This window comes from Staurois parvus, unplaced genomic scaffold (assembly GCF_062004578.1).
Source record: "Staurois parvus isolate SC_StPar_1 unplaced genomic scaffold, SC_StPar_1.0 ptg000267l, whole genome shotgun sequence".
NCBI classification, from domain to species: Eukaryota; Metazoa; Chordata; class Amphibia; order Anura; family Ranidae; genus Staurois; species Staurois parvus.
The window spans coordinates 4,943,968-4,971,041 of record NW_028318063.1 but is presented as its reverse complement, the minus strand read 5'-3'; the positions used below and the strand labels follow the sequence as shown (position 1 = coordinate 4,971,041).

General features: G+C 42.9%; 1 protein-coding gene across 9 annotated transcripts in view; it reads left to right on the top strand.

Annotated features, from left to right (window-relative positions):
• MTA1 (metastasis associated 1) overlaps positions 1–27,074 on the top strand; it is a 388,726-nt gene that overhangs the window by 55,685 nt on the left and 305,967 nt on the right. For 8 of the 9 annotated variants that reach the window (XM_089681494.1, XM_089681493.1, XM_089681498.1 and 5 more), the window contains exons 1-4: positions 4,920–4,995; positions 7,983–8,050; positions 19,713–19,806; positions 25,528–25,654. In XM_089681494.1, the coding sequence (XP_089537620.1) occupies positions 4,935–4,995; positions 7,983–8,050; positions 19,713–19,806; positions 25,528–25,654 (350 nt within the window). In that variant the 5' untranslated portion in view covers positions 4,920–4,934. Of the gene's footprint in view, positions 1–4,919; positions 4,996–7,982; positions 8,051–19,712; positions 19,807–25,527; positions 25,655–27,074 lie in introns of those variants that run through there. The other variant, XM_089681495.1, reaches the window with a different exon arrangement.

The window sequence follows — 27,074 nt, the reverse complement described above, 5'->3', positions numbered from 1 at the left end:
CTGCAGTACTTTTTAGTGCTAGTTCTATTTCTTCCTGCGTTTATTGCTAATTCAAGGGATTATAATTGTTCCTCACTTATTTTCGGTAATTCTGCATTTTTTAAGTAATAACTGCCTTTTTTCTATTTTTCCTGCTCCCTCTTTATTTGAAGAGCTAAGGGGGATAATATTATATAATTTATTATAGTATTCTTTTAACGCTTTAGCTATATCTTTAGTTGAAAACACTAATTCTCCTTTTGGGATCTCTTATTTTCTCTATAAAGTTTTTTTAGATTTTTTTTTTTTTCCCCTCTGAGCTCTCATTAAATACTTTCCTGGCCTGTCTCCCCATCTATATCTCTCAGTAATCATTTTATTAAACACTGTTCTCTTCTCTTCTTCCAGAAAATTATTTAATTCTGTTTTATTTATTACCCTCTGCATAATCTCTTTTTTGTTCTATATTTGTGTCTGCTCAATCTCAGAGTTCCCCGAGGAGCGCATTCATTTTTTCCCTTCTTTCCCTCTTCTTCTTTGCCCCAATAGCTATTAGTATTCCTCTAATATAGGCCTTATGAGCCTCCCACACCGTTGCTACAGACACTTCCCCAGTATAATTTTCCTCAAAAAATTGCTCTTTCTCTCTTAATTTTTTGGTCTGTCTCTTGATCCTGGAGGAGTATCTCATTTTAACCTCCATACTCTTCCCCCTTTCAGTTCCTTTCCCCATGCTAATTGCATTGTGACCAGGGCATGATCCGATATTGACATCACTTCTATTTTTACTTTGACCAAAGACTCAATAAGTCGATGTTCCAGCAATATATAATCCAATCTCGAGTACATCTCATGTGCATGGGAATAAAACGTATAATCACTTTCCTTCACATGCTTTATTCTCCATATATCCACAAGTTGGCATTGGAATATCACTTTTTTCAGGGATCTCATAGACCTACTTTCCTCCCTCTGCACAGGAGATGTCATGTCTATCTGAGGTTCCATACAGGAATTGAAATCTCCTACAACGATTAAACTACCTTTTTTTGAAATCCATTAATTTTTTCAGAGTATTTTTTGAAGTATATCTCCGGTTTCTTATTCGGGCAATAAATATTTGCTAATGTACAATCTATTTCTTGTAGTTTTCCCTTCAGAAACAGAAATCTCCCTTCGGGATCTACCAGTCTATCTTCTAACTTAAACTTTTATACTTTTCGCGAAGCCTATTGCCACTCCCTTGGCTCTTCTAATTGGGGAATCTGCATAGAACCATAGTGGATAATATCTAGAATTTTTAATTTCACATTTGTTTCTCGTTCCAGATGTGTCTCCTGTAAAAACAAAACAAAAAAAAAAAACCCATTGAAGACAATCTATGTTGTATCTCTTTGAATATCCTGAATCTAATCCCAGGGCTATTTAATCCATTAACATTATAAATCACAAAGTGTATCTCTTCCATTCTTCCCTTATTCTCCTATCCTCTCCTCCCTGTCCTCTCTTCTCTTCTCCTCTCCTGTCCATATCTTTCCCTTCGTTCTTTAGGACTTCTCCAGACTAATATATCTCCTACTATATCGCAGAGTCTTACACTACCTAACACCTCCCCGTTCCCACCCCTCCACATCTCTCCCCCTCCCTCCCCATCTCCCTTTTAGGTTTATGTTTTGCCTATGAATCATTTGTGGTCCTAACCCCACCTTTGATTCAACTTTTAAGGTGAAGCTCTGACCATGAACTTTTCACCAATACGCGTATCTCCTCCTCCGTGTCCTGCCACTCTCTAGTAAACTCAAAAATAAAGAGAGAGAGAAGCAGAAATGGAGGGAGAGAGGGAAAAAAAGCCCTCCCCCCTCTATCCCATGTTATTCCTCTTTACTATTCCTACTCTCCATTTCTCCTTGGAGCTACCTGCCTCCCCTCTTTTTCCATTGCCCACATTTCTCCTTCTTCCTCCAAACCAGGGATATTTATTTTCTGTATATCAAGTCTCTCAGATCTTCGGGGAATCTGAGTCTTGCTGAACGTCCATTTCTCCATCCAATCAAACACACTGGAAACCCCCAGCTATATCGAACATTCTGTTTTCTCATCTGTTCCAATAACGGTTTCAAAGTTCTCCTTCAAAGTTTTCCGCTGCTAAATCAGCAAAGATCTGTATATTTATTTCTCCATATTTTATTATTGCTCTCCTTTTATCTTCTTACAAAGCTCTTCTTTGTCCTGATCGTTATGGATTTGCACTATTACATCTCTTGGCTTTTCCTTTCTGTCTTCTTGTATGTATTTTCCTATTCTATAGACTCCCTCCGTTTTTGAAAGGCTCTGTTATAGTTCTATCCATTATAGTAATCAACATTCTCGTTATTTCCGTCAAATCTTCTCCTTGGGAGATCTCTGGAAGGCCTCGTATCCTTAGGTTGCATCTCCTGTCCCTATTCTCCTGGTCTTCCAATTTATAGAACAAATTTCTTTGTTCTTTTCTCATTTCCATCGTCCATTTTTCTAATTTCTGTATAATTTGGGCATGTTTATCTAGTTTTTCTTCAGTCTCTTCCACTCTTGATAATATTTGCGCCAGGTCTTTGTGTAATTTCGCCAATTCCTGTTTTAGGGATCTTTCAAGTCCTTTAAACATTTCTGCTATTTCTGCTTTAGTAGGCATCTGTGAGCTCTCCTCCTTGTTCTTCTACATTATCCATATCCACTTCCTCTTCTATATGTTGACTACCGTTCGCTATTCCCAGGGATAATCTGGAACATTCTCCGCTGTTTTCCCTCTTGCCTCTTACACTTATTCCCTGTTGTCTCTCTCGAGTCTGTTTCTCCTGTGAGGATATATATTTTTTAATTGACCCTTGGGAAGCCTTAGGCCCTCCTCCCATTGTTCTTTATTTTTCATACTGTCAGGGACTGTTTCAATTTTCCACGGTTCTGATTCTGGGGGCGGGGTCTATTTTTTTTATATCAAAATTTGTCTTCCAAGGATATCCCCCTCTCAGTTCTTTTCTTTTCTTTTTTTCTCTTCCCCCCCCCCCCCCACTCGTGGACTCATCTGCCTGGATCCACTTCTTCTAGGTCTTTATCTGTTTTAAATTGTCCTCCTTCTGATTTTTCCTTTTAAGACCCCTTGGGTGAACCCCTCCTCAGTTGAAACATACAGTTCAAATCATACAGTTCAATTCCCCTGCAATATATTAATCACAGTAGTCTTGCCGCTCTCACTCACCCTCTTGTCCCCGATGCGATGAGATCTCTGATGTATGTGAATTAAAGGGCTTCTCCGTAAAACATTTCCCACACTCCGGACAGGAGTACAGCTTCTCCGTGTAAGATCTCTGATGTGTATAAATATTGGTCTCCACTGAAAAGCACTTCCCGCACTCTAGACAATCATATGGTTTTTCACCTGTTTGAGATCTCTGATATATGTAAAGACTAAAGTTATCTGAGAACATTTCCTGCACTAAGGACAGGAGTGTAGCATCTTCCCCATGTGAGGTCTCTAATATACATGCAGACTGGAGTTCTGTGAAAAACATTTCCCGCACTCCGAACAAGGGCATGGCTGCTCCTCCTTATGTCATCACAGCTATATATAAAGAGAGAACTTTCGTGAAAAACATTTCCTGCACTTGAACAGGAATACTTCTCCCCCGTGTGAGATCTCTGATTTCTGTAGAGACTGACCTTCTATGAGAGATATTTCCCGGACTTTGGACATCTTTCTTCCCTCCAAGTGAGGGGTCAGGCGGCTCCAGGTTCTCTCTTCTGGGGGATATTGCTTTCAATATTCCCCTCACATAATGGGTAGATTGAGGTATATTGCAGGGGGGTTCACCCATCTCGTTTCGATGGGTCTCTTAGCTGCCACAGTCCCGTGTGCGAGAGGAGAAGCCGGTGTCTCCCTCACTTCCTGAAACATTGGCTGGCTCCTCTAAATCCCCGAACTCCCTTGCGGCAGATCACCTGACTGCCTGACGTCCACTGAGCTCCGGGGAACACACAGTACCTGGCCAGGAGAGCAGGAAGACCCGCCGCAACGGTAGTCACTCCAGATGCCCCCGGTCCAGCTGCTCCGCTCGACGGCACTCCACCCAACTCGCGGGTCCCGCACCCCAACAGACAAGTCCCCCCTCTCCCCGGCTAGGATCTCCAGGGCTTCCCGCTCATCTCTCCCCTTCTCGGCAGGACACTGGAGGTGCTTGGGAGCCGGGAGCCCTCACATCGAGCGTCCCGCTTCAAGCCATGGTCAGGCTCCTTCCTCCTTTGGAAAATTCTGGTTAAAATACCTATTATTATGCTAGCATTGTTGTCACCATCAGGAAAGCTGCCCCTAAGAATATGAAAAATTCTCTGCATACTTGCTGTAAAAATATATACTTTTTTTTTTTTTTTTTCTAGAATTATGGTAAGTAGATGGATAACCGCTCTTCATATTCCTGGCCCTCCTTTTGTTTCTTAACAGATTATAACTTGCAATAATAGAATGGGTGGGGCACAAATGCATTACATTCACACTAGTGCTTCTGCATAATCCTGGGTTTATGCTTGATTTTCATGTTTAACCACTTCAGCTCCAGGTTTTCACCCCCTTCATGACTGGGGCATTTCTTGGCTTTTCAGCACTGTGCTACTTTAACTAGCAGTTGCACGGACATGCAATACTATGTGCAGATGACATTTATATCTTTTGTTTCACACAAATAGAGCTTTCTTTTGGTGGTATTTCATCACCACTGGGCATAGAGTGCCAAGACAGTACAAATCCCCCCAAATGACACTCTTTTGGAAAGTAGATAGTATGAGGCATTTAGTAAGAGGCATGGCAAGTTTTTTGATGTTGTAATTTTTTTTGTCACTAATTGGTTTTTTTTTTTTTTTTTTTTTTAACACACAGGTCTTTCCCCTGTCAGTTTTACTTGGCGATCGCCGGGTGTCGGTGGGGCATGGTGATTGACATCTGTAGCTGCCAATGGCGACGCCCACTCCCCCGCATAGAAATGCAAAGTGTGTGTGTGTGTGTGTGTGTGTGTGTGTGTGTGTGTGTGTGTGTGTGTGTGTGTGTGTGTGTGTGTGTGTGTGTGTGTGTGTGTGTGTGTGTGTGTGTGTGTGTACACACATTATTTTTCCACAGCCCTGTCGCCCTCTAGCACTAATTCTACTATAGGGCGGCGGACAAGCGGTTAAAACAAGATAAAAGTTCATGACTGTGCGCCAGTCTGTTGAGCCTGCCAGTGAAGTATACCTAATGCGGTGGTGGCAATTCTATTGCATGACTTCTGAATTCAGTGCAGCATTGCCTCTCTCATGTAGGCTGTGTTTGCTGCACAGTAGAATGAAACAAGTTGCATGGAGTGTGACTATCAGCATTTATTACCAATTTACAATCCAATTGCTCATCAATCAGCACCTTGCCACACCTTGTCCAAAAGAAAGAAAAACAAGTGCCTCTAGAAAGCGTGCACTTTGAATGAGAAATGGTTGTTGGCTGGGTGGGTTTAACCTGCTTTAACTGTTTTTAGATTTTTGATGCAATAGAGTGACATGCCGTAGGTATGGCCTGGAGTGGCGTAAATGAGTCGGCGTACCTGTCGAGTTGTTTTTAGCTATTTGATTTAATAAAGGAACTTTACTGGTGTGCTGGTTTGTATTTATAGTGACATGCCGTGGAAGCCCTGGATTTTCTGTATCTGGACTGAGTAAAATAAGCAGTTTATTTGCTAGGAGCACAGAAACCCTCTACTTCACAGAAATGGTGTGGGATCTCTAGGGGTAACCTCTTCTATACCCACGTCTGCACTCCCTCCAGAAACAAGATTTTGTTGGATGCTGCTAAAGACATTTAGTGGTAGGAAGATTACCGTATTTTTCGCTCCATAAGACGCACTTTTTTCCCCCCAAAAAAGGGGGGAAATGTCAGTGCGTCTTATGGAGCGAATATGGAGTGGCCGGTCCGGTATTTCCACCGCCGCCGTGTCAGAATACCGGGCCGGCCGCTCAGCTCTGCAGTGGGACCTTACCTGTTCCTCTATCCAGCGGCGTGCTGTCTTCCCGGCTTCTGTAGTGTGCGTGACAGCCGGGTCCCAAGTGCACATGCGCAAGAAGCGGTGCTTTTTTGTGAATGGTAAGGCGGTACCTGGGACACATGACAGATCCCAGAAGCCGCCGGACCAATCACAAAGCGCAGCACTTCTTGCTCATGCGCACTGGGCATCCAGCTGTCCGCCGAGCGCCCACACTACAGAAGCCGGGTAGACAGCGCGCGGCTGGATAGAGGAACAGGTAAGATCAAAGAACAACTCCGGAAGTAAGAGCGGGTACCTGCCAAATTCAGGTACCCGCTCCCCCCCTCCCCAAAGGTCAGCAGTCATCTCCTGTACTGTCCACAGTCTCTGGTCATCTCCTGTACTGTCCGCAGTCTCTGGTCATCCCTGTACTGTGTCCGCAGTCTCTGGTCATCCCTGTACTGTGTCCGCAGTCTCTGGTCATCCCTGTACTGTGTCCGCAGTCTCTGGTCATCCCTGTACTGTGTCCGCAGTCTCTGGTCATCCCTGTACTGTGTCTGCAGTCTCTGGTCATCCCTGTACTGTGTCCGCAGTCTCTGGTCATCCCAGTACTGTGTCCGCAGTCTCTGGTCATCTCCTGTAGTGTCCGCAGTCTCTGGTCATCTCCTGTAGTGTCCGCAGTCTCTGGTCATCTCCTGTAGTGTCCGCAGTCTCTGGTCATCTCCTGTACTGTCCGCAGTCTCTGGTCATCTCCTGTACTGTCCGCAGTCTCTGGTCATCTCCTGTACTGTCCGCAGTCTCTGGTCATCTCCTGTACTGTCCGCAGTCTCTGGTCATCTCCTGTACTGTCCGCAGTCTCTGGTCATCTCCTGTACTGTCCGCAGTCTCTGGTCATCTCCTGTACTGTCCGCAGTCTCTGGTCATCTCCTGTACTGTCCGCAGTCTCTGGTCATCTCCTGTACTGTCCGCAGTCTCTGGTCATCTCCTGTACTGTCCGCAGTCTCTGGTCATCTCCTGTACTGTCCGCAGTCTCTGGTCATCTCCTGTACTGTCCGCAGTCTCTGGTCATCTCCTGTACTGTCCGCAGTCTCTGGTCATCTCCTGTACTGTCCGCAGTCTCTGGTCATCTCCTGTGCTGTCCAGTCTCTGGTCATCTCCTGTACCGTGTCTGCAGTCTCTGGTCATCTCCTGTACCGTGTCTGCAGTCTCTGGTCATCTCCTATACCGTGTCTGCAGTCTCTGGTCATCTCCTATACCGTGTCTGCAGTCTCTGGTCATCTCCTGTACCGTGTCTGCAGTCTCTGGTCATCTCCTGTACCGTGTCTGCAGTCTCTGGTCATCTCCTGTACCGTGTCTGCAGTCTCTGGTCATCTCCTGTACCGTGTCTGCAGTCTCTGGTCATCTCCTGTACCGTGTCTGCAGTCTCTGGTCATCTCCTGTACCGTGTCTGCAGTCTCTGGTCATCTCCTGTACCGTGTCTGCAGTCTCTGGTCATCTCCTGTACCGTGTCTGCAGTCTCTGGTCATCTCCTGTACCGTGTCTGCAGTCTCTGGTCATCTCCTGTACCGTGTCCGCAGTCTCTGGTCATCTCCTGTACCGTGTCCGCAGTCTCTGGTCATCTCCTGTACCATGTCTGCAGTCTCTGGTCATCTCCTGTACTATGTCCGCAGACTCTGGTCATCTCCTGTACTATGTCTGCAGTCCATTAGTTCAGAATTTTTTTTCCCCTGTTTTCTGCCTCTAAAGCCTAGGTGCGTCTTATGGTCAGGTGCGTCTTATGGAGCGAAAAATACGGTACTTCAAAGAACCATTTTGCACTCCGTTAACTCAAACTCCCCATCCGTTCTACCCCAGCAGTGCCTTCTTAAAATCAGTTTACAGCAAGGAAAATACATGTAATATTTTTATTTAAAAGTAGTTTTTGGTTTACTTTTTGTGTTTTAACTTACTACATTATTCCCATACTGAAATTATGTACTATATTTGCAGATTATGTCTACTTTGAAAATTCTTCAAGTAATCCTTACTTAATACGAAGAATAGAGGAACTTAACAAGGTATGAGTTAAGGTTAATACATGTCCAAATTATTGCTTGTGGAATGTCACATTTATGGCCATTTATGTACATATTAACTTTTTGTGCAATGTCTTTGATATGTCTATGATATGGATGCAACCAATCCAGTGCATTTGTTAACATAGACTAAAATAGTCATTAAAATCTCATCTAAGCTTTATTAAGGTAATGTAATTTTCAAAAACTTTTTTTTTTTTTGTAAGTCTGTGGTTTTTATTATAGTCCTATGGTGACCTCACCATCACAGTCTTTCTTTACGCACTAGCTTCTATGGGGTGAAACATCCTCTCCCAATTGTGCTTCTTCTATAAGTGGCCGTGCCGATACAATTTGACATCATGGTCCACTGTCACAATTGGAAAGCTGGTCCAGAGCACTAATGAGAAGCTGTCATTGGTGTGAGTACACGTGAGGAGACCGGCAGCATTGAGATGCTAAAAAGCATGAACAAAATGTGAAAATAGTATTTTATGGGAAGAAAATGACAGTTTTTTGATACAGAGTACATTAGCAAATTTTAATCCTTAGCGGTTTCAATAAATGGACTCTCAAGTTTCCTTGGCACTGCTTTCCTAATATAATATGCTTTATTGTCAAAATAAGCTTACATTAAATAGGTTTATATCCTAATGACTGGAGCATTTAGTGTTTTTTTTTTTTTTTTTGGTTTTTTTTTTTTTTTTTTTTTTCAGTTCAGAGGTGTCTCCTTTTTTTCCCTTTTTTCTGGATTGGACAGTTGGGTCATTCAAATTGGAACCTTCTTTCTTAGTCATAGCTTATTCCACTTCAGTGGTGAGTGTGATGTTGGCTTTTTGCCATTAGGCTTCAATTTTTCAAGTTTGTAAGGCAGCCACCCAATCTTTTTGAAGAAAATGTCGGTGTGTAGAAGGTCAAGAAGTTGGCTGTTCCCAGTGTACCTGTTGAGGATGCCCAAGTGTTTAAGGACCCCATTAACAAATGTTTGGAAGCCTATTCCAAATCCTTGTTTAGACTAACAGGTCCTAATATATCCTTACATAGCTATAATGTGAGTCTGTCAAAGCTTAAGCAGCCCATAGATGACTCCTTTTTTTTTTTTTTTTTTTTTTTTTTTTTTTTTTTATTATTTTTTTTTATTTTTCCAATTCAACCTGTAGGATGAACTGAAAAAAAAAGACTTCATTTCCACAACCACACATTTGATGTGGACGGGTGAATCATCTCCACTATGCCTTTGTATTCTGATAGTGAGGAGACATACCCACCATCAAAATACAATTATAAGCGGTGTTGGTTAGTCACGCTGATTGAGTTGAGAAATTCCAACAGGACAGTTGTATAGAAGTTGATTGGTAAATCGACTTCTGTACAACCACCATGTCCCTGCTGAACTGGCCAAATTTTGATTCATGCATGGTTGGCTTTGGAGTAATGGACTCGGCTTATGTCAAAGAATCCAGCTACAGTCTTTAACATCCCTTTTATTTGTAGAACACTTAGACTGCTGAATGTGGCTCTGTTCTGTTAATATAAGGAGGTCCCCTTGGCTAATTGTGTTTAGTCTGTGGAACAGCAATGCAAAAAAAAAAAAAAGCTAGCTGTGCATGTTTGATGGTGAGTGTGAAGTTGTCTTAACAAACCACCAAAAAGACAAAGGGTGTCACTGTTAGTAAGAGCAGGGCTTGACAAATCCCAGTCCATCTAAGTCGCCATTGTGACCAGAAATCGGGACCTGGCGCCTCTCACCGTCGGGCTTCTACCCTCAGGGGGCCGCTATCCTGTCCCCCAATGCCCGAACAGGGTCCAAGGATGAGCCAGCTCTGATGGCTCATCGCTGGCCTTGCTCCCCCCCCAGAGCTCACCTGGTGTGCACATGGTGTGGGGGCGAAGGGGTTGGCGGGGGGTGAGGTTGGGACCCGGTGGCCTGTGTGCCGCCCCGTGTGTGGCCTCCAGCTGACTGAGTGGGCGGCAGAGAGACAGACACCTCAGCACCCTTCCACCTGATGGAGCGGGCAGACTGCCAGAACTCCCTGCAGGAGCTTGATGTGGTGGAGGATAGAGTTGCCTTGGCTGTATGTTCGCTGTGAGAGAGACCGACCAAATCCTGGGCATATAGAGGGGGTAGACATGACGTGTGTGTGCAGAGGAGGGGGGGGCAGGGTGCATATAGAGAGGGGGGAGGGACCCAGAACCAGTGTGTATACGGGGGGGGGGGGAGATGTATAGAGGGGAGGAACCAGGATATATAGGGAGGGAGGCAGGGCTTGACAAATCCCAGAAACCACGTCCCGGCACCTGGCCTTCCACCAGCTCACCGCCAGCAACTCTCATTGCCTGTTGCCTCAGACATGCAGCTTATCCACAGCAGAGCCAAAGTTTCTCTCTTCCTATCCACACACCAGCACCCCCATGCACCCTCTGCCCCCTCCCCCAGCACTCCCATGGTTGCCATGCAGAAAGGCTCCCCCACACTCCCCTCTCCATTGACACCAGCCATACCGTACATACTGTGTCCCACCCCTCCTCGCCGCCAGTCCCCACATGTGATGCTGGAGGCGAGCGGAGTCCAGCCCACACAGCGTACCACACACACATCAAAAACCTCAGCTCCAGTCCCCTCTGCGCAAATTCAAGATCAGCCATCTACATCATTGAAAATAAAGTCGTTTAATAAAAAAAAAGAATTGGCTCCTAACTTTTTTAGCTGGCTCCTGGATTCAAAGTAAATTTGTTAATCCCTGAGTAAGAGTACTACTTTTCCAGAGCAGAAGAAGCCTAATCCTGAAACCAGCCAATCTTCTCCCTCCTCTGAAGTCAGAGAGTCCCTTTTGCTTCCCCCAGCCTTCACACTATAGCTATAGTCAACTAGTTACATTTCAGAAACTTGGCAAAGAGAATAGGTCTGTGCTTATCAGAATTCGATCATAAATCAGATCAACAAACTGGCAGAAAGATCCGTGATGTCTGATATTCTAAAAGGTGGGGCTAGGCTGGCTTGCTGCTAGCCTTAATGCTGAAAATCTAGTAGACTATTAAGTTCAGTGCAGCATCAAAAAGGGAGTTATAACAGGTAGGGTGGCTATACATATGAGTAGCCCAGATGTGCTCTCATAGCCGCCTTGGGCTGTCAAGTATTAACATTTCCATGTTAACACTACACTTAAAACAAAAAAAAAAAAAACACAAAGAGAGTAAATCAATATACAGTGGGGAAAATAATTATTTGATCCCCTGCAGATTTTGTAAGTTTGTCCACTTACAAAGAAATGAAGGGTCTATAATTTTAATCTTAGGTGTATTTTAAATGATAGAGACAGAACATCAACCACAAATCCAAAAAAACACATGATATTCATCGTTAATAATCCCGTAAGATTACCTTTCCTTCAAAGTGTCTATTTTGCTGTCAGGTCTGTCGGACATGTTTCTGAGCTTGTGGCTCTTTTTGGTAAGGAGCCAGTCCTCATTCTTCTTCAGAAAGACAAGATAGCCCAAGACCATCTTGTCTTCCTAAAGTGGTATCAGTCTTCCACCTCAATGAAGACCTAGTTCTTCCATCTTTGTGTCCTACTTCAAAGTAAAGGAAGTTGCTCTTCATTGCCTGCATATAATCAGAGCCATCAGAGTCTACCTCCAAAGGAACAACTCTGTTAGGGAGATGGACTCCCTATTCATCCTTCTTTCAGGACTACGCAAGGGACCTTCCACTTCCAAGTGCTCCATTGCTCTATGGACAAGACCAGAGGTTCCACCCTAAAAGACAAAACTTCCCTGCACTTTTACACGCCCATTCTTCCAGGTCCGTTGGTGTTTCCGGGACAAGACAGCACCAAGCCTCTGTAGCCTTGCTTTAAAAGTCTCCACCTTGTCCTTTGTTCATATTCTTTCAATATTTTACCAGATGCATATCCAATCTTCTGCAGATGCAGCTTAGGACCGCAAAGTTCTTGCAGCGGCAATCTGAAGTTTGGTCCTTTTGACCCTTGTTGGGACTGTTGGCACAGTTTGTTTGGCTAGTTGTTGCCTGCCCTTCTTGTTTATTACTTGGGGATGCCCCAGGATCTATGAAAACAGCCTCTATCCTGAACTGTCCAAATTAAGATATGCCTACATTCCATATCTTGGAGTACAGTATGGAACACTGGTCACCCTTCTATTCCTTGGTGATAATGTGTGTACATAGATACAGTACAATGAGTAAGCGTTGTAATCACAAGATTGAAAGTATGTTACTGACACAATCAGGTGAAAATAAAGGGTTGGAAAACCTGAAGAGAAGAAAACTTATTCAAGTCCCACATCTGAGGACTGGTAAGCTGCAAAATATGCCCTTCTTCTTCTTTTTTTTTTTTTTTTTTCTTCTTTTTTGTTGCTTAGATGCACATGAACATTTAGGGTATTTAGGAGGGAGTAAAAATGTTTAAAAACTATTCACAGGATTAGACATTTTCATTGTCCTTTTTTAAAAATTAAGTACTCTGGCTTCGAAGACCCTGTTATTGTTGAACAGCTTACAGATATCATATGGCCATAGGTATGGACAGATATTTCTAATGATACCTTAAGATCCTCTAAACATCCCTGTAGCCAATAATTGCAGCATTATAAGAAATTGCTTAGCAAAAATTGCTTTTTTCATACATCTTTCTTAAATATGTATAAGAAAACATGTTGGAAAACGTGGAGCCCCCATCAGACCTCATCAGGCCTGAGCCTGACCACCCCTCCCCCTAGCCCGCTGGCAGCCAGCGGAGAGGGAGGCAGCATGCACTGTGTACCATGGAGAATTTTGGGTGTGACAAAATTGTGCTAAAAGTGGGAGAGGGCTAAAACACAGGGCTAGAGCACAGAAGTAAAAAATATATAACATAGAGTGTAGGTATCGGGTGTATATAATGTTCAAAAAGCAGGTGTCAGAAATAAGTAATGTACATATTGCAGGTTTTATAAAAGAAACAAAAAATGCAGTGCTTTCCCCTCAATAAAATGCCATTAAATACAAAAAAAAAGTGTTCACCATAGCTTAAAAAAATGAAAAAAATAAAATTAAATAAAAGTCCCATATAATCCATATTATATATCCAGCAATAATCAATCAGTATATACTGTGTATATCTATTGGCGTTCTCGTGTTACCAGTCCGCCGAACACCTCGAGCGTCTTTGACGTCACCAAACCCCTCTCCTTGCGTGTTGCACCACAGGGTCACTTGGCTTCCTCATGGGAATATCCCATAGTCCCATACCAGCGATCTGATCACCGCCATACTAGTGATCTGATCACTGCCATACCCCATACCAGCGTTCTGATCACCGCCACACCATCGTCCTGATCACTCCCATACCCAATATCAGCGTCCTGATTACCGCAATAACTCATGCCAACGTCCTGATCACCCCCATACCAGCATCCTGATTACTGCCATACCTCATACTAGCATCTGTCATTTTAGGATCTCAGCTAATCAATTTTCAGATGTATATCCCATAGCTTGTGGACTCTATAGCTTATTTTTACCACAAAAATGTAGTAGAATACATTTTGGCCTAAATTTATGAAGAAAAATTATTTGCAAAATTTTATAACTGAAACACAGCAAAAAAAATATTTTGGGTTTCATTTATATAGCAAAAAAAATAATCCAGTGGTGATCAAATACCACCAAAAGAAAGCTCTATCTGTCTCTGAAGAAAAAATTTCTTATGGGTACAGTGTTGCATGACTGAGTAATTGTCCCTCAGTGTGATAGTGCTGAAAGCTGAAAATTGTCCTGGACTTGAAGTGGTTAAATCGGGTGGAGAGGATGCCATATAATGCTTCCTTACTGCTTTTCGAATACCCTCTAAAAAGTGGTCCATCATGGATCACTTCAGAGGACGACACAAGCGTACACTTATCCATGGCAATAGTGCCCCCTGTAAGTGCTATTTCCAAGGAAACCGCCATCTCCTAGGCGGAAACAGCAGCATACTATCTTCCCACTCAACTCCAGGGTCTGACTCAGTGCTTAATGCTGGACTACTTGCAGGAAAGTCCCTTACCCATTTTTGTTCAACACACTGCAATACAGTGCATGTGGGTTAACATTTATGTACTGTGGTATGTTGAATCAAGTGTGTTGTGTACTGACTTTAGTTGGGGGCCCATTAGAACTGAAAGTAATGCCCCCTCCAAAACACGATAAATGTTACCAATGTGCATTGAAATGTGCATGTGTAGTTGTGAATCCAGCCTTGACTTTTTTTTTTTCTTCCACATAATTTGCTCATGGTAGAAATGACTCGGTAGCTGTTAAGCTCTTGGCACGAAAGGGGTCATTTTCATATCTGTTTTTCCTAAAAGAGGGGAATGAAGAAAATTCCTCTTCAGAGAACTCTACTCTGGAGGAATACCAGGGTGTGGTTTTATCTTGGACCCAAAAGGCATTTGTGGGCATTCTCACGGAAGTGATCTGGACCAACTTAAAATTACTGCTCTGTGTCCTCTGTCCCAAAAGTTACAGGATTGGAATCTTGCTGTCTGCCACAACATCCCCAATCTTTCCTGTACATCCTCATTTAAAGAATTTGTTTATACACTGACTGGGATCACCCCGAAAAGGTTCCATCAAAACTATTTGCTCAACAGTATACCATGGAAAGTGAATTAACTAAGAGCTGGTGGATCTGGTGGATTCCCAGACAGACCCTTGTGGTTCCAGTGGACAAGATCCTGGTATTCAAGGATGCTTTGAAGAAACGTCTTATTTAAACTGGTAGTAAACCCTTACGTATACCCAGTGAAGTGACTGGTCTCAGGTGATACAGAGATTAAAAAAATCACTATAAGTTGTACCTGATTATCCTAATTCTATAAGGATAAGCCTCCCGCTCTACCTGCTTATGATTATTTCTCTATTAATATTGGACGTCACTTTGTCATGATTTAATATTATTATGTTTTTTTCGAAACAATACGTGGGAGATATTTAGGACTTTCTGGTCCCACCGTTAGTGGTATTATTGCACGCAGTTGTGCACTAGCCATTTGGGTCACAATTTTGATGCCACTACTTGGGCATCTGGGAGTTCACCATTTTCACTTATAGCCTTCCGCTTAAAGGACGGCTTGAAACCATTCACGTTCTATTGTGCTCTAAATATATAACTGACCATTTTCCCTCGGTCAGCACTTTTTCTTAATTTTTTTCCTTTTGCACATATTTTTCTTGCATTAGTCTTTTTTTTAGGCACCATTTTGATGTCAACATTTAGACATCTGGGAGCTCACTTACATCCTATGTTTTAAAAGGAAGTTTTTCAATTATTCACGTTTTCATATTGCCCGTAATACAATACTGACCATTTTTCCCTGGTCAGCACGTTTCTTTCTTTTTTTTCCTCTCTGTTCTACTATTCACTATATATGTATGGTACCAATTTTTACTTGTTCTAACCATTGCTGGGTTGCATTGTTGATTATGGTTTAAATATGTGGATTAGGACATAGAGGTCTCTGGAATAGCGCTACACCACTTTTTTTGTACCTGATTATCTATAGCTATCTTTCCCCTACATACATTCAAACTGCAGCATTTACACACGATCTCTTAGCTTTGAAAAGGGGTCAGAGAGCTAAAGTTACATTAGTGATGAGATCTGTTTGGAGGGAATGGACAACCGCTCATATAGCACACAGGAACAGAGCTGAGGCTGTCCATCTGCTGGAGCTCCCTCACCATCACAATTTTCACTTGCTGTCAGGAAAATTTGTCAGATGTTACTCATGCTTATAGCCAAGGAACGAGACAGCGGAGAGAAATTACATTTTGTGCTCTAGATTGAGACAAGCACACAATATAGAGGAATATGCTTTGCTCATATTTCATGTCTGAGGTTCACAACCACTTTAAAGCCTTCTTTGATTGTGGCTGTCGTAGTGCGGCAAAGCCTCAAGGTTTGGGCTTGTTAGATGTCGAGACAGAAAACCTGATACTAATTTGAGCAGATCGTCTGAAGGATTCTTTGTGCCCTTAGTTTCTTGGTGCATGCCTTAACATTCATTCCTTCTTAGTGCATTTGCGCAGGATCTTATGACTGAAGTATTGGTAAGTGAAGTTCACCTTGTAAGAAGCAGGCTGAACGCTTTTAAGAAGAACGTTTCTTTAGTTCTGCTGTGGATGACTATATCCAAAAGCACCTTGTTGCTGCTTAAAAAAAGTAAAAACTTGCAGTATCAAAACATGCCACACCTATCTCTAAAAAGCATTTCTTTCATCAACCACAAACCTCTGGCCTCAAGCCCCAATCCCTGTTCCGCAAGAAGATATGGACCCCAAAGCCCTCTAAGCCAGGAGTCAAGCTTAGAGGTCTTAATAAAGGGACTTCCCCACTTACTCGGGTGGGAAGACATTTGCAGGCCTTTGGCCTTTGTAGATGAGTGGGTGGCTCAAGATTACAAGCTGGGATATCAGAGCCCAGAGGGTAACTCTGGGCTCTATGCATTTCAAATATTTCTTTGAATCCAAAAAAAAAGACTGTTCTGTATAAACTCTAGATCACCTGCTATCTCGGTAAGTGATTGTTCCCAGTCCCGAAAAGTTTCATGGTTTTTTACTCAAACGTCTTCACAGGTCTGAAATGGTGATGTTCGCTCCATTTTGGAGCTCAGGAGGCTTAACAAATTTCTTTGAGTGCAGAAGTTCCAGATGGAATCAGTGCACTCAGTGGTTAACTTGATTTCAAAGTATATTGAAAGCCTTTTTTTTTTTCTTGCCATCTGTGTTTGAGAGATTCATGTTTCACCTTTTCCTGCATGTGAGGATTTTTGGTGCGCTTTTAGAAAGTGCACCAAAACTACAGAACATAATAGAAGCCTATGGGAATGTGCAGTTAATCTGCAGGTTACACTCTGGCATACTGGGGGGGAGCTGAGGATTTCCCTGAAGGCACTTAACGCCATGAAGGCCGGGCAACAACTTACAGTGCCGATCCCAGGGAACACACAGGGGGATGCAGGATTTCATAGATGGCGGAAACTTGGGCACTGTGACAGCTGAGCAGGGACAGGGACATTTTGTCTTTAAGTGCTGATCCATGTGGGGGTGGGGATACAGGATTTCACAAGCAGAAGTTGAGTGGCTGCACGGACTTAACCATATAGCTGTATGGGAGAGAGCTGAGCGGCTGCACGGACTTATCCCTCAGTTGCCAGACACCTTTCCATTAAATACTTGTAATACTTAAAACACGGATTAACTTAAAAGGGATAGGAAACAGAGTGGAGGTTTGGCAGTGGGGGGAGAGAGCAGTAGTTGAGGGGGTCTGTCAGTGAGACCCCCATCTCCTCAACTACCGCCCCCCCACTCTCCACTGACAAGTACCATAAGGTGTTTAATACTGTACTAGTGGAAGGGACTCGGGGAGTGCAAATTACTTGCCTTGCCTCAGGCTCTGACAACCCACGCTATGCCACTGTGCTGTGGCAACAACAGATCCGTGTGAAATCACCCTAAAGAAAATAGCTTGAAGGGAAAAATTACATTGTTGTAATTTCAGTGCACAGGAAGATGCAAGGAAACAGCATTTCTGACGATCAACAGGTAGTTTTGTGTACTTGCTGAATTTGTGGCCTAAAGCATAAAACTAATGCAACTAACGTCTAAGGACCGTATAACGTCTAAGCTGGAGTATTTTATATCTTTGTTCTTCGGTTTCAATGTACTTGAAAACTTACCAAGTAAATAGATAGATAGATAGAGATATACAGTCAGGTCCATTAATATTGGGACATCAACACAATTCTAACATTTTTGGCTCTATACAACACTACAATAGATTTGAAATGAAACGAACAAGATGTGCTTTAACTGCAGACTATCAGCTTTAATTTGAGGGTATTTACATCCAAATCAGGTGAACGGTGTAGGAATTACAACAGTTTGCATATGTGCCTCCCACTTGTTAAGGGACCAAAAGTAATGGGACAATTGGCTTCTCAGCTGTTCCATGGCCAGGTGTGTGTTATTCCCTCATTATTCCAATTACAATGAGCAGATAAAAGGTCCAGAGTTCATTTCAAGTGTGCTATTTGCATTTGGAATCTGTTGCTGTCAACTCTCAAGATGAGATCGAAAGAGCTGTCACTATCAGTGAAGCAAGCCACCATTAGGCTGAAAAAACGAAACAAACCCATCAGAAAGATAGTAAAAACATTAGGCGTGGCCAAAACAACTGTTTGGAACATCCTTAAAAAGAAGGAACGCACCGGTGAGCTCAGCAATACCAAAAGACACGGAAGACCACGGAAAACAACTGTGTTTGATGACCGAAGAATTCTTTCCCTGGTGAAGAAAACACCCTTCACAACAGTTGGCCAGATCAAGAACACTCTCCAGGAGGTAGGTGTATGTGTGTCAAAGTCAACAATCAAGAGAAGACTTCACCAGAGTGAATACAGAGGGTTCACCACAAGATGTAAACCATTGGTGAGCCTCAAAAACAGGAAGGCCAGATTAGAGTTTGCCAAACGACATCTAAAAAAGCCTTCACAGTTCTGGAACAACATCCTATGGACAGATAAGACCAAGATCAACTTGTACCAGAGTGATGGGAAGAGAAGAGTATGGAGAAGAAAAGGAACTGCTCATGATCCTAAGCATACCACCTCATCAGTGAAGCATGGTGGTGGTAGTGTCATGGCATGGGCATGTATGGCTGCCAATGGAACTGGTTCTCTTGTATTTATTGATGATGTGACTGCTGACAAAAGCAGCAGGATGAATTCTGAAGTGTTTCGTGCAATATTATTTGCTCATATTCAGCCAAATGCTTCAGAACTCATTGGACGCTTCACAGTGCAGATGGACAATGACCCAAAGCATACTGCAAAAGCAACCAAAGAGTTTTTTAAGGGAAAGAAGTGGAATGTTATGCAATGGCCAAGTCAATCACATGGCCTGAATCCGATTGAGCATGCATTTCACTTGCTGAAGACAAAACTGAAGGGAAAATGCCCCAAGAGCAAGCAGGAACTGAAGACAGTTGCAGTAGAGGCCTGGCAGAGCATCACCAGGGATAAAACCCAGCGTCTGGTGATGTCTATGCTTTCCAGACTTCAGGCTGTAATTGACTACAAAGGATTTGCAACCAAGTATTAAAGTGAAAGTTTGATTTATGATTAATATTCTGTCCCATTACTTTTGGTCCCTAACAAGTGGGAGGCACATATGCAAACTGTTGTAATTCCTACACCGTTCACCTGATTTGGACGTAAATACCCTCAAATTAAAGCTGACAGTCTGCAGTTAAAGCACATCTTGTTTGTTTCATTTCAAATCCATTGAGGTGGTGTATAGAGCCATAAATGTTAGAATTGTGTCGATGTCCCAATATTTATGGTCCTGACTGTATATCTATCTATCTATCTATATGTGTGTGTGTGTGTATGTGTGTATGTATGTATGTATGTATGTGTATATATGTATGTATGTATGTGTGTGTGTATATGTATGTATATGTATATATATATATATATATATAATGTATGTATGTTATTCCTCAGTCCTCTAGCACCATTTATATTTATATTTTTATATGTTCTTTAAAGCAATCAATTTGAAAGACTAGTGGAATTAATACTTTTTTTTTTTTTTTTTTTCCTGTGTGTATTTTCTCATTGATAGACTGCAAATGGAAATGTGGAAGCGAAAGTTGTCTGTTTCTATAGGAGGAGAGATATATCCAGCACTCTTATCTCTTTAGCAGACAAACATGCAAGTAAGTAAACTAGAATTCCTTTTGGAGGCAGTTAAAGCAATGTGCAACATTATGTTAAATATAATATATAATGCTAGAGTGCTCCAATTTAAATTGCTGTTCAAACTACTTAAATAATATTACCATAGTAAAAAATACTATTAATGAGCAATAAATTCATTAGCAATTAAAGTGCAAAGTTCATAATCAGCAGAAAAATGTAAAGATCTTAATTAACCATCCGGAGTGTGACATGGTTCTCATTTAACCATCCTTGTGTTAAAAAAAAAAAAAAACTGAGCAGAATACATGTGTTTTAAAAGTGCGTCTCCTACTTTCAAGGGAGTCACAAACACTTGGGTGAAAACACTGAGCAGATATGTCAGAACCCTCAGACTGTGCTTGTTAAATGATAAAACCCAGGTCGGCTCATATATTAAAAGTAATGAGTACAAGCAATCACATCACCTTTTGTGTAATACAACTGTTATAGTTAGGGTTTTTTATTTAGGTTTTATAATTGGCACTATAATTTGTGGTGTACTATGGTTGTTGCTCCCAGAATGCTGTTAGACTTTCAGTAAATTTGCACTTTAGTAGGACTTCTCATTGAGGGCTTGTTCACACCACCTGCACTGATCTGCTTAGATCAATACAGGCTCAATACTAGGGCATACAGAAAACCATTGTTTATGTACTTAGTTTTTTTTTAATAGAAAATTACTCAGAACCCCCAAATATATATATATATATATATATATATATATATATAAGTTTTAGTAGAGACCCTAGAGATTAAAATGGCAGTCAGTGCAATTTTTTATGTCAAATGGTATTTGAGAACTCCTTTTCAAACCCACTTTTCTTTTGCAAAAAATACACTTTAATGAATTTTAATGCAAATAAAACCATTATATAACCCAATTATTGTTTATATAAAAGATGATGTTGCACCGAGTAAATAGATACCCAACACTTGTCACACTTTAAAATTGCACATGCTTCTGGAATGGTGCCAAACTACGGCACTTAAAAATCTCCATAGATGACACTTTAAAATTTTTTACAGGTTACCAGTTTAAAGTTAGAGAGGAGGGCTAGCACTAGAATTATTGCTCTTGCTAGAACGTTTTCGGCAAAACCTTACATGTGTGGTACGAACACAGTTTATTTTATTTTTATAATGTCCATTTTTAATATTTTTTTATCACTTTTATTCCTACTACTATATACTATTAATGTAAACCTCTTTTGTGATAAAATAAGGCATGACAGGTCCTCTTTATGGAGACATCTGGGGTCTATAAGAGCACAGATATCGCCTCTACCCTGAAAAGCTTGAAATAAAAAAAACAAAAAAACATTGATCTCTGCCCTCACGGAAGAGCCCAGGGAGGCGCCAGTGGGGGGTGGTGGTGGTGGGCGGAGATGTCCCCTCCTGCTGCCTGTAAAGGCAATCCAGTGGCTTATCAGCCACTAGGATGGCTTTTACATGAGAGGGAATAGCTGGCTGAAAAAGATACTGGGATGATGCGTGTAGCTGTAGCCATCATCCCGATATCTCCACTAAGCCCCGGTTCACATATATGCGGCCGTGCAGGCCGCGTTTTGCGCAAGCACAAGAGTCCATTCATTTGAATGGACTCCTGTGCCCCGTGACATGCAGAGAAGTCCCTGCACTTCTGAAAACGCAGCTCGCACGGGATCCTCGGTTCCCAGTATGGTTGCGGTTTCCAGTGCGTTTGGTGTGCCATTAGAACTAATGGCACCTGCCCGCGGGTCTGCATTTCTCTGTGCGGGTGGTGCAGCTGTACGAATTTTCGTGCGGATCTGCAGCGGAACCACCTGCACAGATGTGAAACCTTAAAGTTCAGGGGGTGGGAAGTGGGTTAAATGAGGGCAAGCATGGTCACCTGATGCTAAACCAATCCCCACACACCTAGAATGTTTTTTTGATGAAAGCAGCCTGTCTATTACTTGAGAAGAATATACTCAAAAGAGGCTCTGGGAACCTTTAGATTTGCATGTGTAGTTAGATGAAAGACATCAAACTTCAAACAAGCTCAATAGCTCTGGCGAGGTGGCTCCCACAAAGGAAGACTCTCCTCAATGAGCACCCAACATTAATTCAAATCATAGAAATATGTAATGGAGTATCATACTAAAATCGGATTAAAAAAGTCAATGATCATTTTAATTGTTTGGTAAAAAAAAGTCATTTAAAAAGTAAAATAAATGGACTTTATAAATGCATATGCAGTATTTGTGTATATGATCAGCTGTACAAAACCACCCAACCATAACCTGATAATGCACACTGTACCTCCTGAAGGTATGCCGTGGTATCTTACACCAAGCCGTCAGTATCAGATTCTTTAAGGTCCTGGAAGTTTTTTTGGTTAGTCTTGACCACTGCAGACCAGAAACATCAAACAAGAGCTGTAGTATTGGAGATGCTCTGACCTAGTCATCTAGCCATTACAATTTGGCAGTCATCAAAGTCTCCTAAATCCTTACTCTTTTCTGTATTCCTAGGATTCTAGAACTCCATGACATAGTTGTTTGACACAGTAAGGTCTCTAAAGCTATTTGGTCCTGAGGGCAGGAAGGGCTGCTGCATTCAGAACCATTTGGTCCTGGGGTCAGGAAGGGCTGCTGCAGTCAGAACCTTTCAGTCATAAATGTATTCTGTTGGTAAAGTAGGTAGAGCTAGTCATCCTTTTTTGATGCTTCTGTTTTTGCCAAACAAGTAATTTATTTTATTTATTTTTGGTTCATTTACCACCATTTGTATTCCTTTAAAAAAAAAAAAAAGAAAAGCAACAAACACATTTATGCCCAGCAGGTTATTCTTTGATAAATTCTATAGGATATGGTGTAAATAGATTGAGACTGCTTGTGAATTGTCCCTAGATTGATAAAACACCTCCTACAGAGGGAGCACACTTCATAGAATTGATTCCACTCCTAGTCAAATTGAATAAAGATGACAACTGACCTGAAACCCTTTCTTAAGGATTTTTATTCACAGATGAGGGATGCTGGCAACTGTGTCATGGGTGAGTTAAGCTATCGATTTCCAGTGTACTTTGGGTTATGAGATACATGCATGTTATTGAAGCATTACCAACTTGTGATTCATTCGATCTGTGTTATGCTGATTGATAAATGCACATGTAACTGTGATATTCACTGAAATCTTTTTGTATGTTATTTTTCCCTTATTTTATGAAATGCAGACTGAATGTGGTTAAAATAAAAGTTGATTTTAAAACAGTTTTTTTACATTTTTGTATTGAAAGCATTATTTGTTAAATACCATACCTTATGTTCATTAAACTAATGTATGCTTATCACATCTAAGCTACGAGGCCTCTTAAAGTAGTATATAGTATTGGGACACCCCATCCAATTCATTGAAATCAGGTGTTCCTATCACCTCCATGGCCACAGGTGTATAAAATCAAGTACCTAGTCATGCAGACTGCTTCTGCAGACATTTGTGAAAGAATGGGTTGCTTTCAGGAGCTCAGTGAATTCAAGCGTGGTACCGTGATAGGTTGCCACCTGTGCAATAAGTCCATCCGTGACATTTCCTTGCTACTAAATATTCCACGGTCAACGGTTAGTGATATTATAACTTAGTGGAAGCAACTGGGAACAACAGCAACTCAGCCATGAAGTGGTAGACCACGTAAAATGACAGGGCGGGGGTCAGCCCATGCTGAAGTGCACAAAAGTTGCCAACTGTCTGTAGAGTCAGTAGCTAAACACCTCCAAACTTCGTGTGGCCTACAGATTAGCACAACCGTGCGTAGAGAGCTTCATTGAATGTATTTCCATGGCCGAGCAGCTGCATCAAAGCCTTGCATCACCAAGTGCAGTGCAAAGCGGGGGATGTAGTGGTGTAAAGCATGCCTCTACTGGACTCTAGAGCAGTGGAGAGGTGTGTTCACTGAAGTGACGAATCACACTTCTCTGTCTAGCAGTCCGATTGACGTGTCTGGGTTTGGCGGTTGCTAGGAGAACGGTACTTGCCTGACTGCATTGTGCCAAGTGTAAAGTTTGGTGGGAGGGGGATTACGATGTGGGGTTGTTTTTCAGGGGTTGGGCTTGGCCCCTTAGTTCCAGTAAAGGGAACTTTTAAGGCATCAGCATACCAAGACATTTTGGACAATTTCATGCTCCCAACTTTGTGCGAAGAGTTTGGGCCCCTTCCTGTTCCAACATGACTGCGCATCTGTGCACAAAGCAAGGTCCATAAAGACATGGATGAGCAAGTTTGGGGTGGAAGAACTTGACTGGCCTGCACATAGTCCTGACCTCAACCTGATAGAAGACCTTTGGGATGAATTAGAGCGGAGACTGCGAGCCAGGCCTTCTTGTCCGACATCAGTGCCTGAACTACGTGGAACAGGAAGGGGCAGGGCCGATTGACAACTCATGGGGCCCCCGGGCAATAGGGGATCATGGGGCCCCTGTGTCCTTGCCCAACCTCAAAAAGGCTATGAAAAAGGTACCAGGGGCATCTCATGGGGCCCCCTACTGACCCTAGGCCCTCGGGCAGTGCCTGAGTTTCCAAATGGTCAGTCCGTCCCTGGGAAGGGGCCATCCCCAAACTGTTCCCACAAAGTTGGGAGCATAAAATTGTTCAAAATGTCTTATGCTGACTCCTTTAGAGTTCCCTCCACTGGAACTAAGGGTCCAGGCCCAACCCGAGAGAGATTCTTTCCTGAGATTACATCTACCCAATAGGGAGACTCTGACTGCTGAAAAGTAAAGATTGAATGGTTCTGTCATGTTATCATTCAAAGAAGGCATGATACTTATTTTATCATGTTGAGCAAAATCTTGTGCCAGTCATAGACAAACTGTGAAGACTGAGCTCTGCAGTCACTTTTGCAGCAGTTATTTTCTTATTCTGAGTCATCCTGGACAATGTCTTTTTGTCTCTTTTGCTCAGTTGACCATGTCGATCACACTTATGCTTATCAGACTACGCTACGGAAACTGTATAGGCAGTCTTAACCTTTTGATTCTGTACATCGGGAAACCGCAAATAAATCAGCAACTTTAGTCAGAGGCATCAGCTAAGCGGGCACCAACAATTTGCCCTCTTTGAAGCTCAGTAAGCTCTGACATGACTTCGTATTACTAGCTGTTCATGCAGTGAATGACAAAAGTGAGGCTTCCCACTTGTTAGCTAGGTGTTTCATCACACAGTGGAAGCAAAAGAATGTTACATCACTTACTTCCACTTTCAATGGGGGAAAAAAGGCATCACTTTCACACTTACAAATAATGTAGTGTTTTCATTTTCTTTTTGTCTAACCCCTGTATGATTTTAGTTTGGCCTGCAGTTCATGAAGATGCTGCATTTGAGCTGAACTTTTAACCTCAATCTATAAAATAAATAAATATATATTACATACTGTGTGTATATATAATCTCTCCTAGTAAATCCCACAAAGATTACCAAAGAAAAAAAACGGGGGGGGGGGGGGTGCTGCAATACCAGGAGCCAAAATATAATGCTCAATAACATTAAAAAGCAATACAGCAATGTTTTAGGTGACAATGGTTGAAAAAGGGCATGGTTGCTGTAAAGCTTTTTAAATTTTATTGAGGTAGCCTATACCAAACCAGGAATATCTTGTTTCTAAAGGTGACTTAAAGGGAAAAATTGTTTTATTTATGCTTAACATATTATATATGTATATATTTTTTCTTTTTTGTGTTTAGGAGAAATGGAGGAAGAAATGGAAAATCCAGAGATGGTGGATTTACCTGAAAAATTAAAGCACCAATTAAGACACAGAGAGCTGTTTTTATCTAGGCAGCTTGAATCTTTACCAGCTACCCATATACGGTAAGTTATTCCCATCCTAGGCATACTCACCAAGCACTTTGTTAGGGGTGTCTATTGATACCACTATAGAAAAGAGAACTTAAACTCTGGTGTATGCACTTCTGATTTATTTGATGTACAGGCAGAGGAGTTTGCCAGCGTCACGGTATAGGGGCCCTGCCAATTAATAATTTCTGCTTAATCCTCTCATTAATGTCCCCAATTATTAATTCCCTCATTAATCCCTTGTGCCCAGAGGAAGCACATTCTCAATTAATGTCCCACTCTCTTGTGCCAAATGCTCCCAGCCTTAATCAATACATCCCCACCACCCTCCTCCTGCCAAATGTTCCCAAATGCAGTTAAATGTGTCTCCACCGTTGTCACCCCGCCACCAGAGGTACTTCTTCGCAGAGAGGTGCGATCCTCCGGCGGGGATGTTCCGGGCCAGGGCATCTGACTGACTCCTCCTGATCCTGTCATCCACAGCACGGCACGAAGAGTTCCCGCGCTTGCGGATGTCCCTGGACAAAGGTCGTGCTCACGAGAAGCACGGTCCGTGTCCAGGGGGCATGCCTCATTGCCGGGCGACGAGGCACACCGGCCCGCCCACAGTTGCCAGGATGACCAGAGAGCGTCCTGCATCAGCTTAAGAATGCTGATGCCAGGCTCTCCGATTGCCCATTCTGCTGTGCAGTCACGGAGGGAGCCCACCTGCAGCGGGACCCTCGTGACCAGACTCTGCCTGAGACCCCCAAGCCTAGGGGGAGACTGCCTGCCAACCGCCTGAGACCCCCAATCCTAGGGGGAGACTGCCTGCCAGCCGCCTGAGACCCCCAATCCTAGGGGGAGACTGCCTGGGATTTAAGCTGTCCTTCCAGCCCCAGGACCGCAGGCTTCCCCTCTCCACGGGTTAGCCGCAAAGACTTTAAACCCTTCAATGAAGCTACCGGGGATGTGGAGGGGTTTTTCCAGGTTTTTGAGCAGCAGTGCCAGCTCATGGAGATGCCAAACACAGATTGACTACGGCACCTCGTGGGCCTACTAGAAGGGGGGGGGGTGGCCCCAGCCTGCCGCACTCTGGACTACCTAGACAGCCGGGATTACACCCGGGTCAAACAGACTGTGTTGGAGTATTATGCGGTGACCCCAGAAGCACACCGGGCATGCTTCCGTGACCTTCCCTGCCATGCTGAGCCGTCCTACAAAATGTACGCTCATAAGATGTTGCAGTTCTGCTGACGGTGGCTAGAAGGGGAGCAGGCCCACACCGCCGAGGAATCATCCAGGCCTTCCTGAAAGAGCAATTCTACAACCAATGCCTGGCCGAGGTGCGCGGATTGGTAAGAGAAAGAGCCCCCACCAACCTTGTAAAGGCCGCTGCCCTGGCCGACGACATCCTTGCCATCAGGCCCCAGTGGAAGCAGCGGGCCCCAGAGCT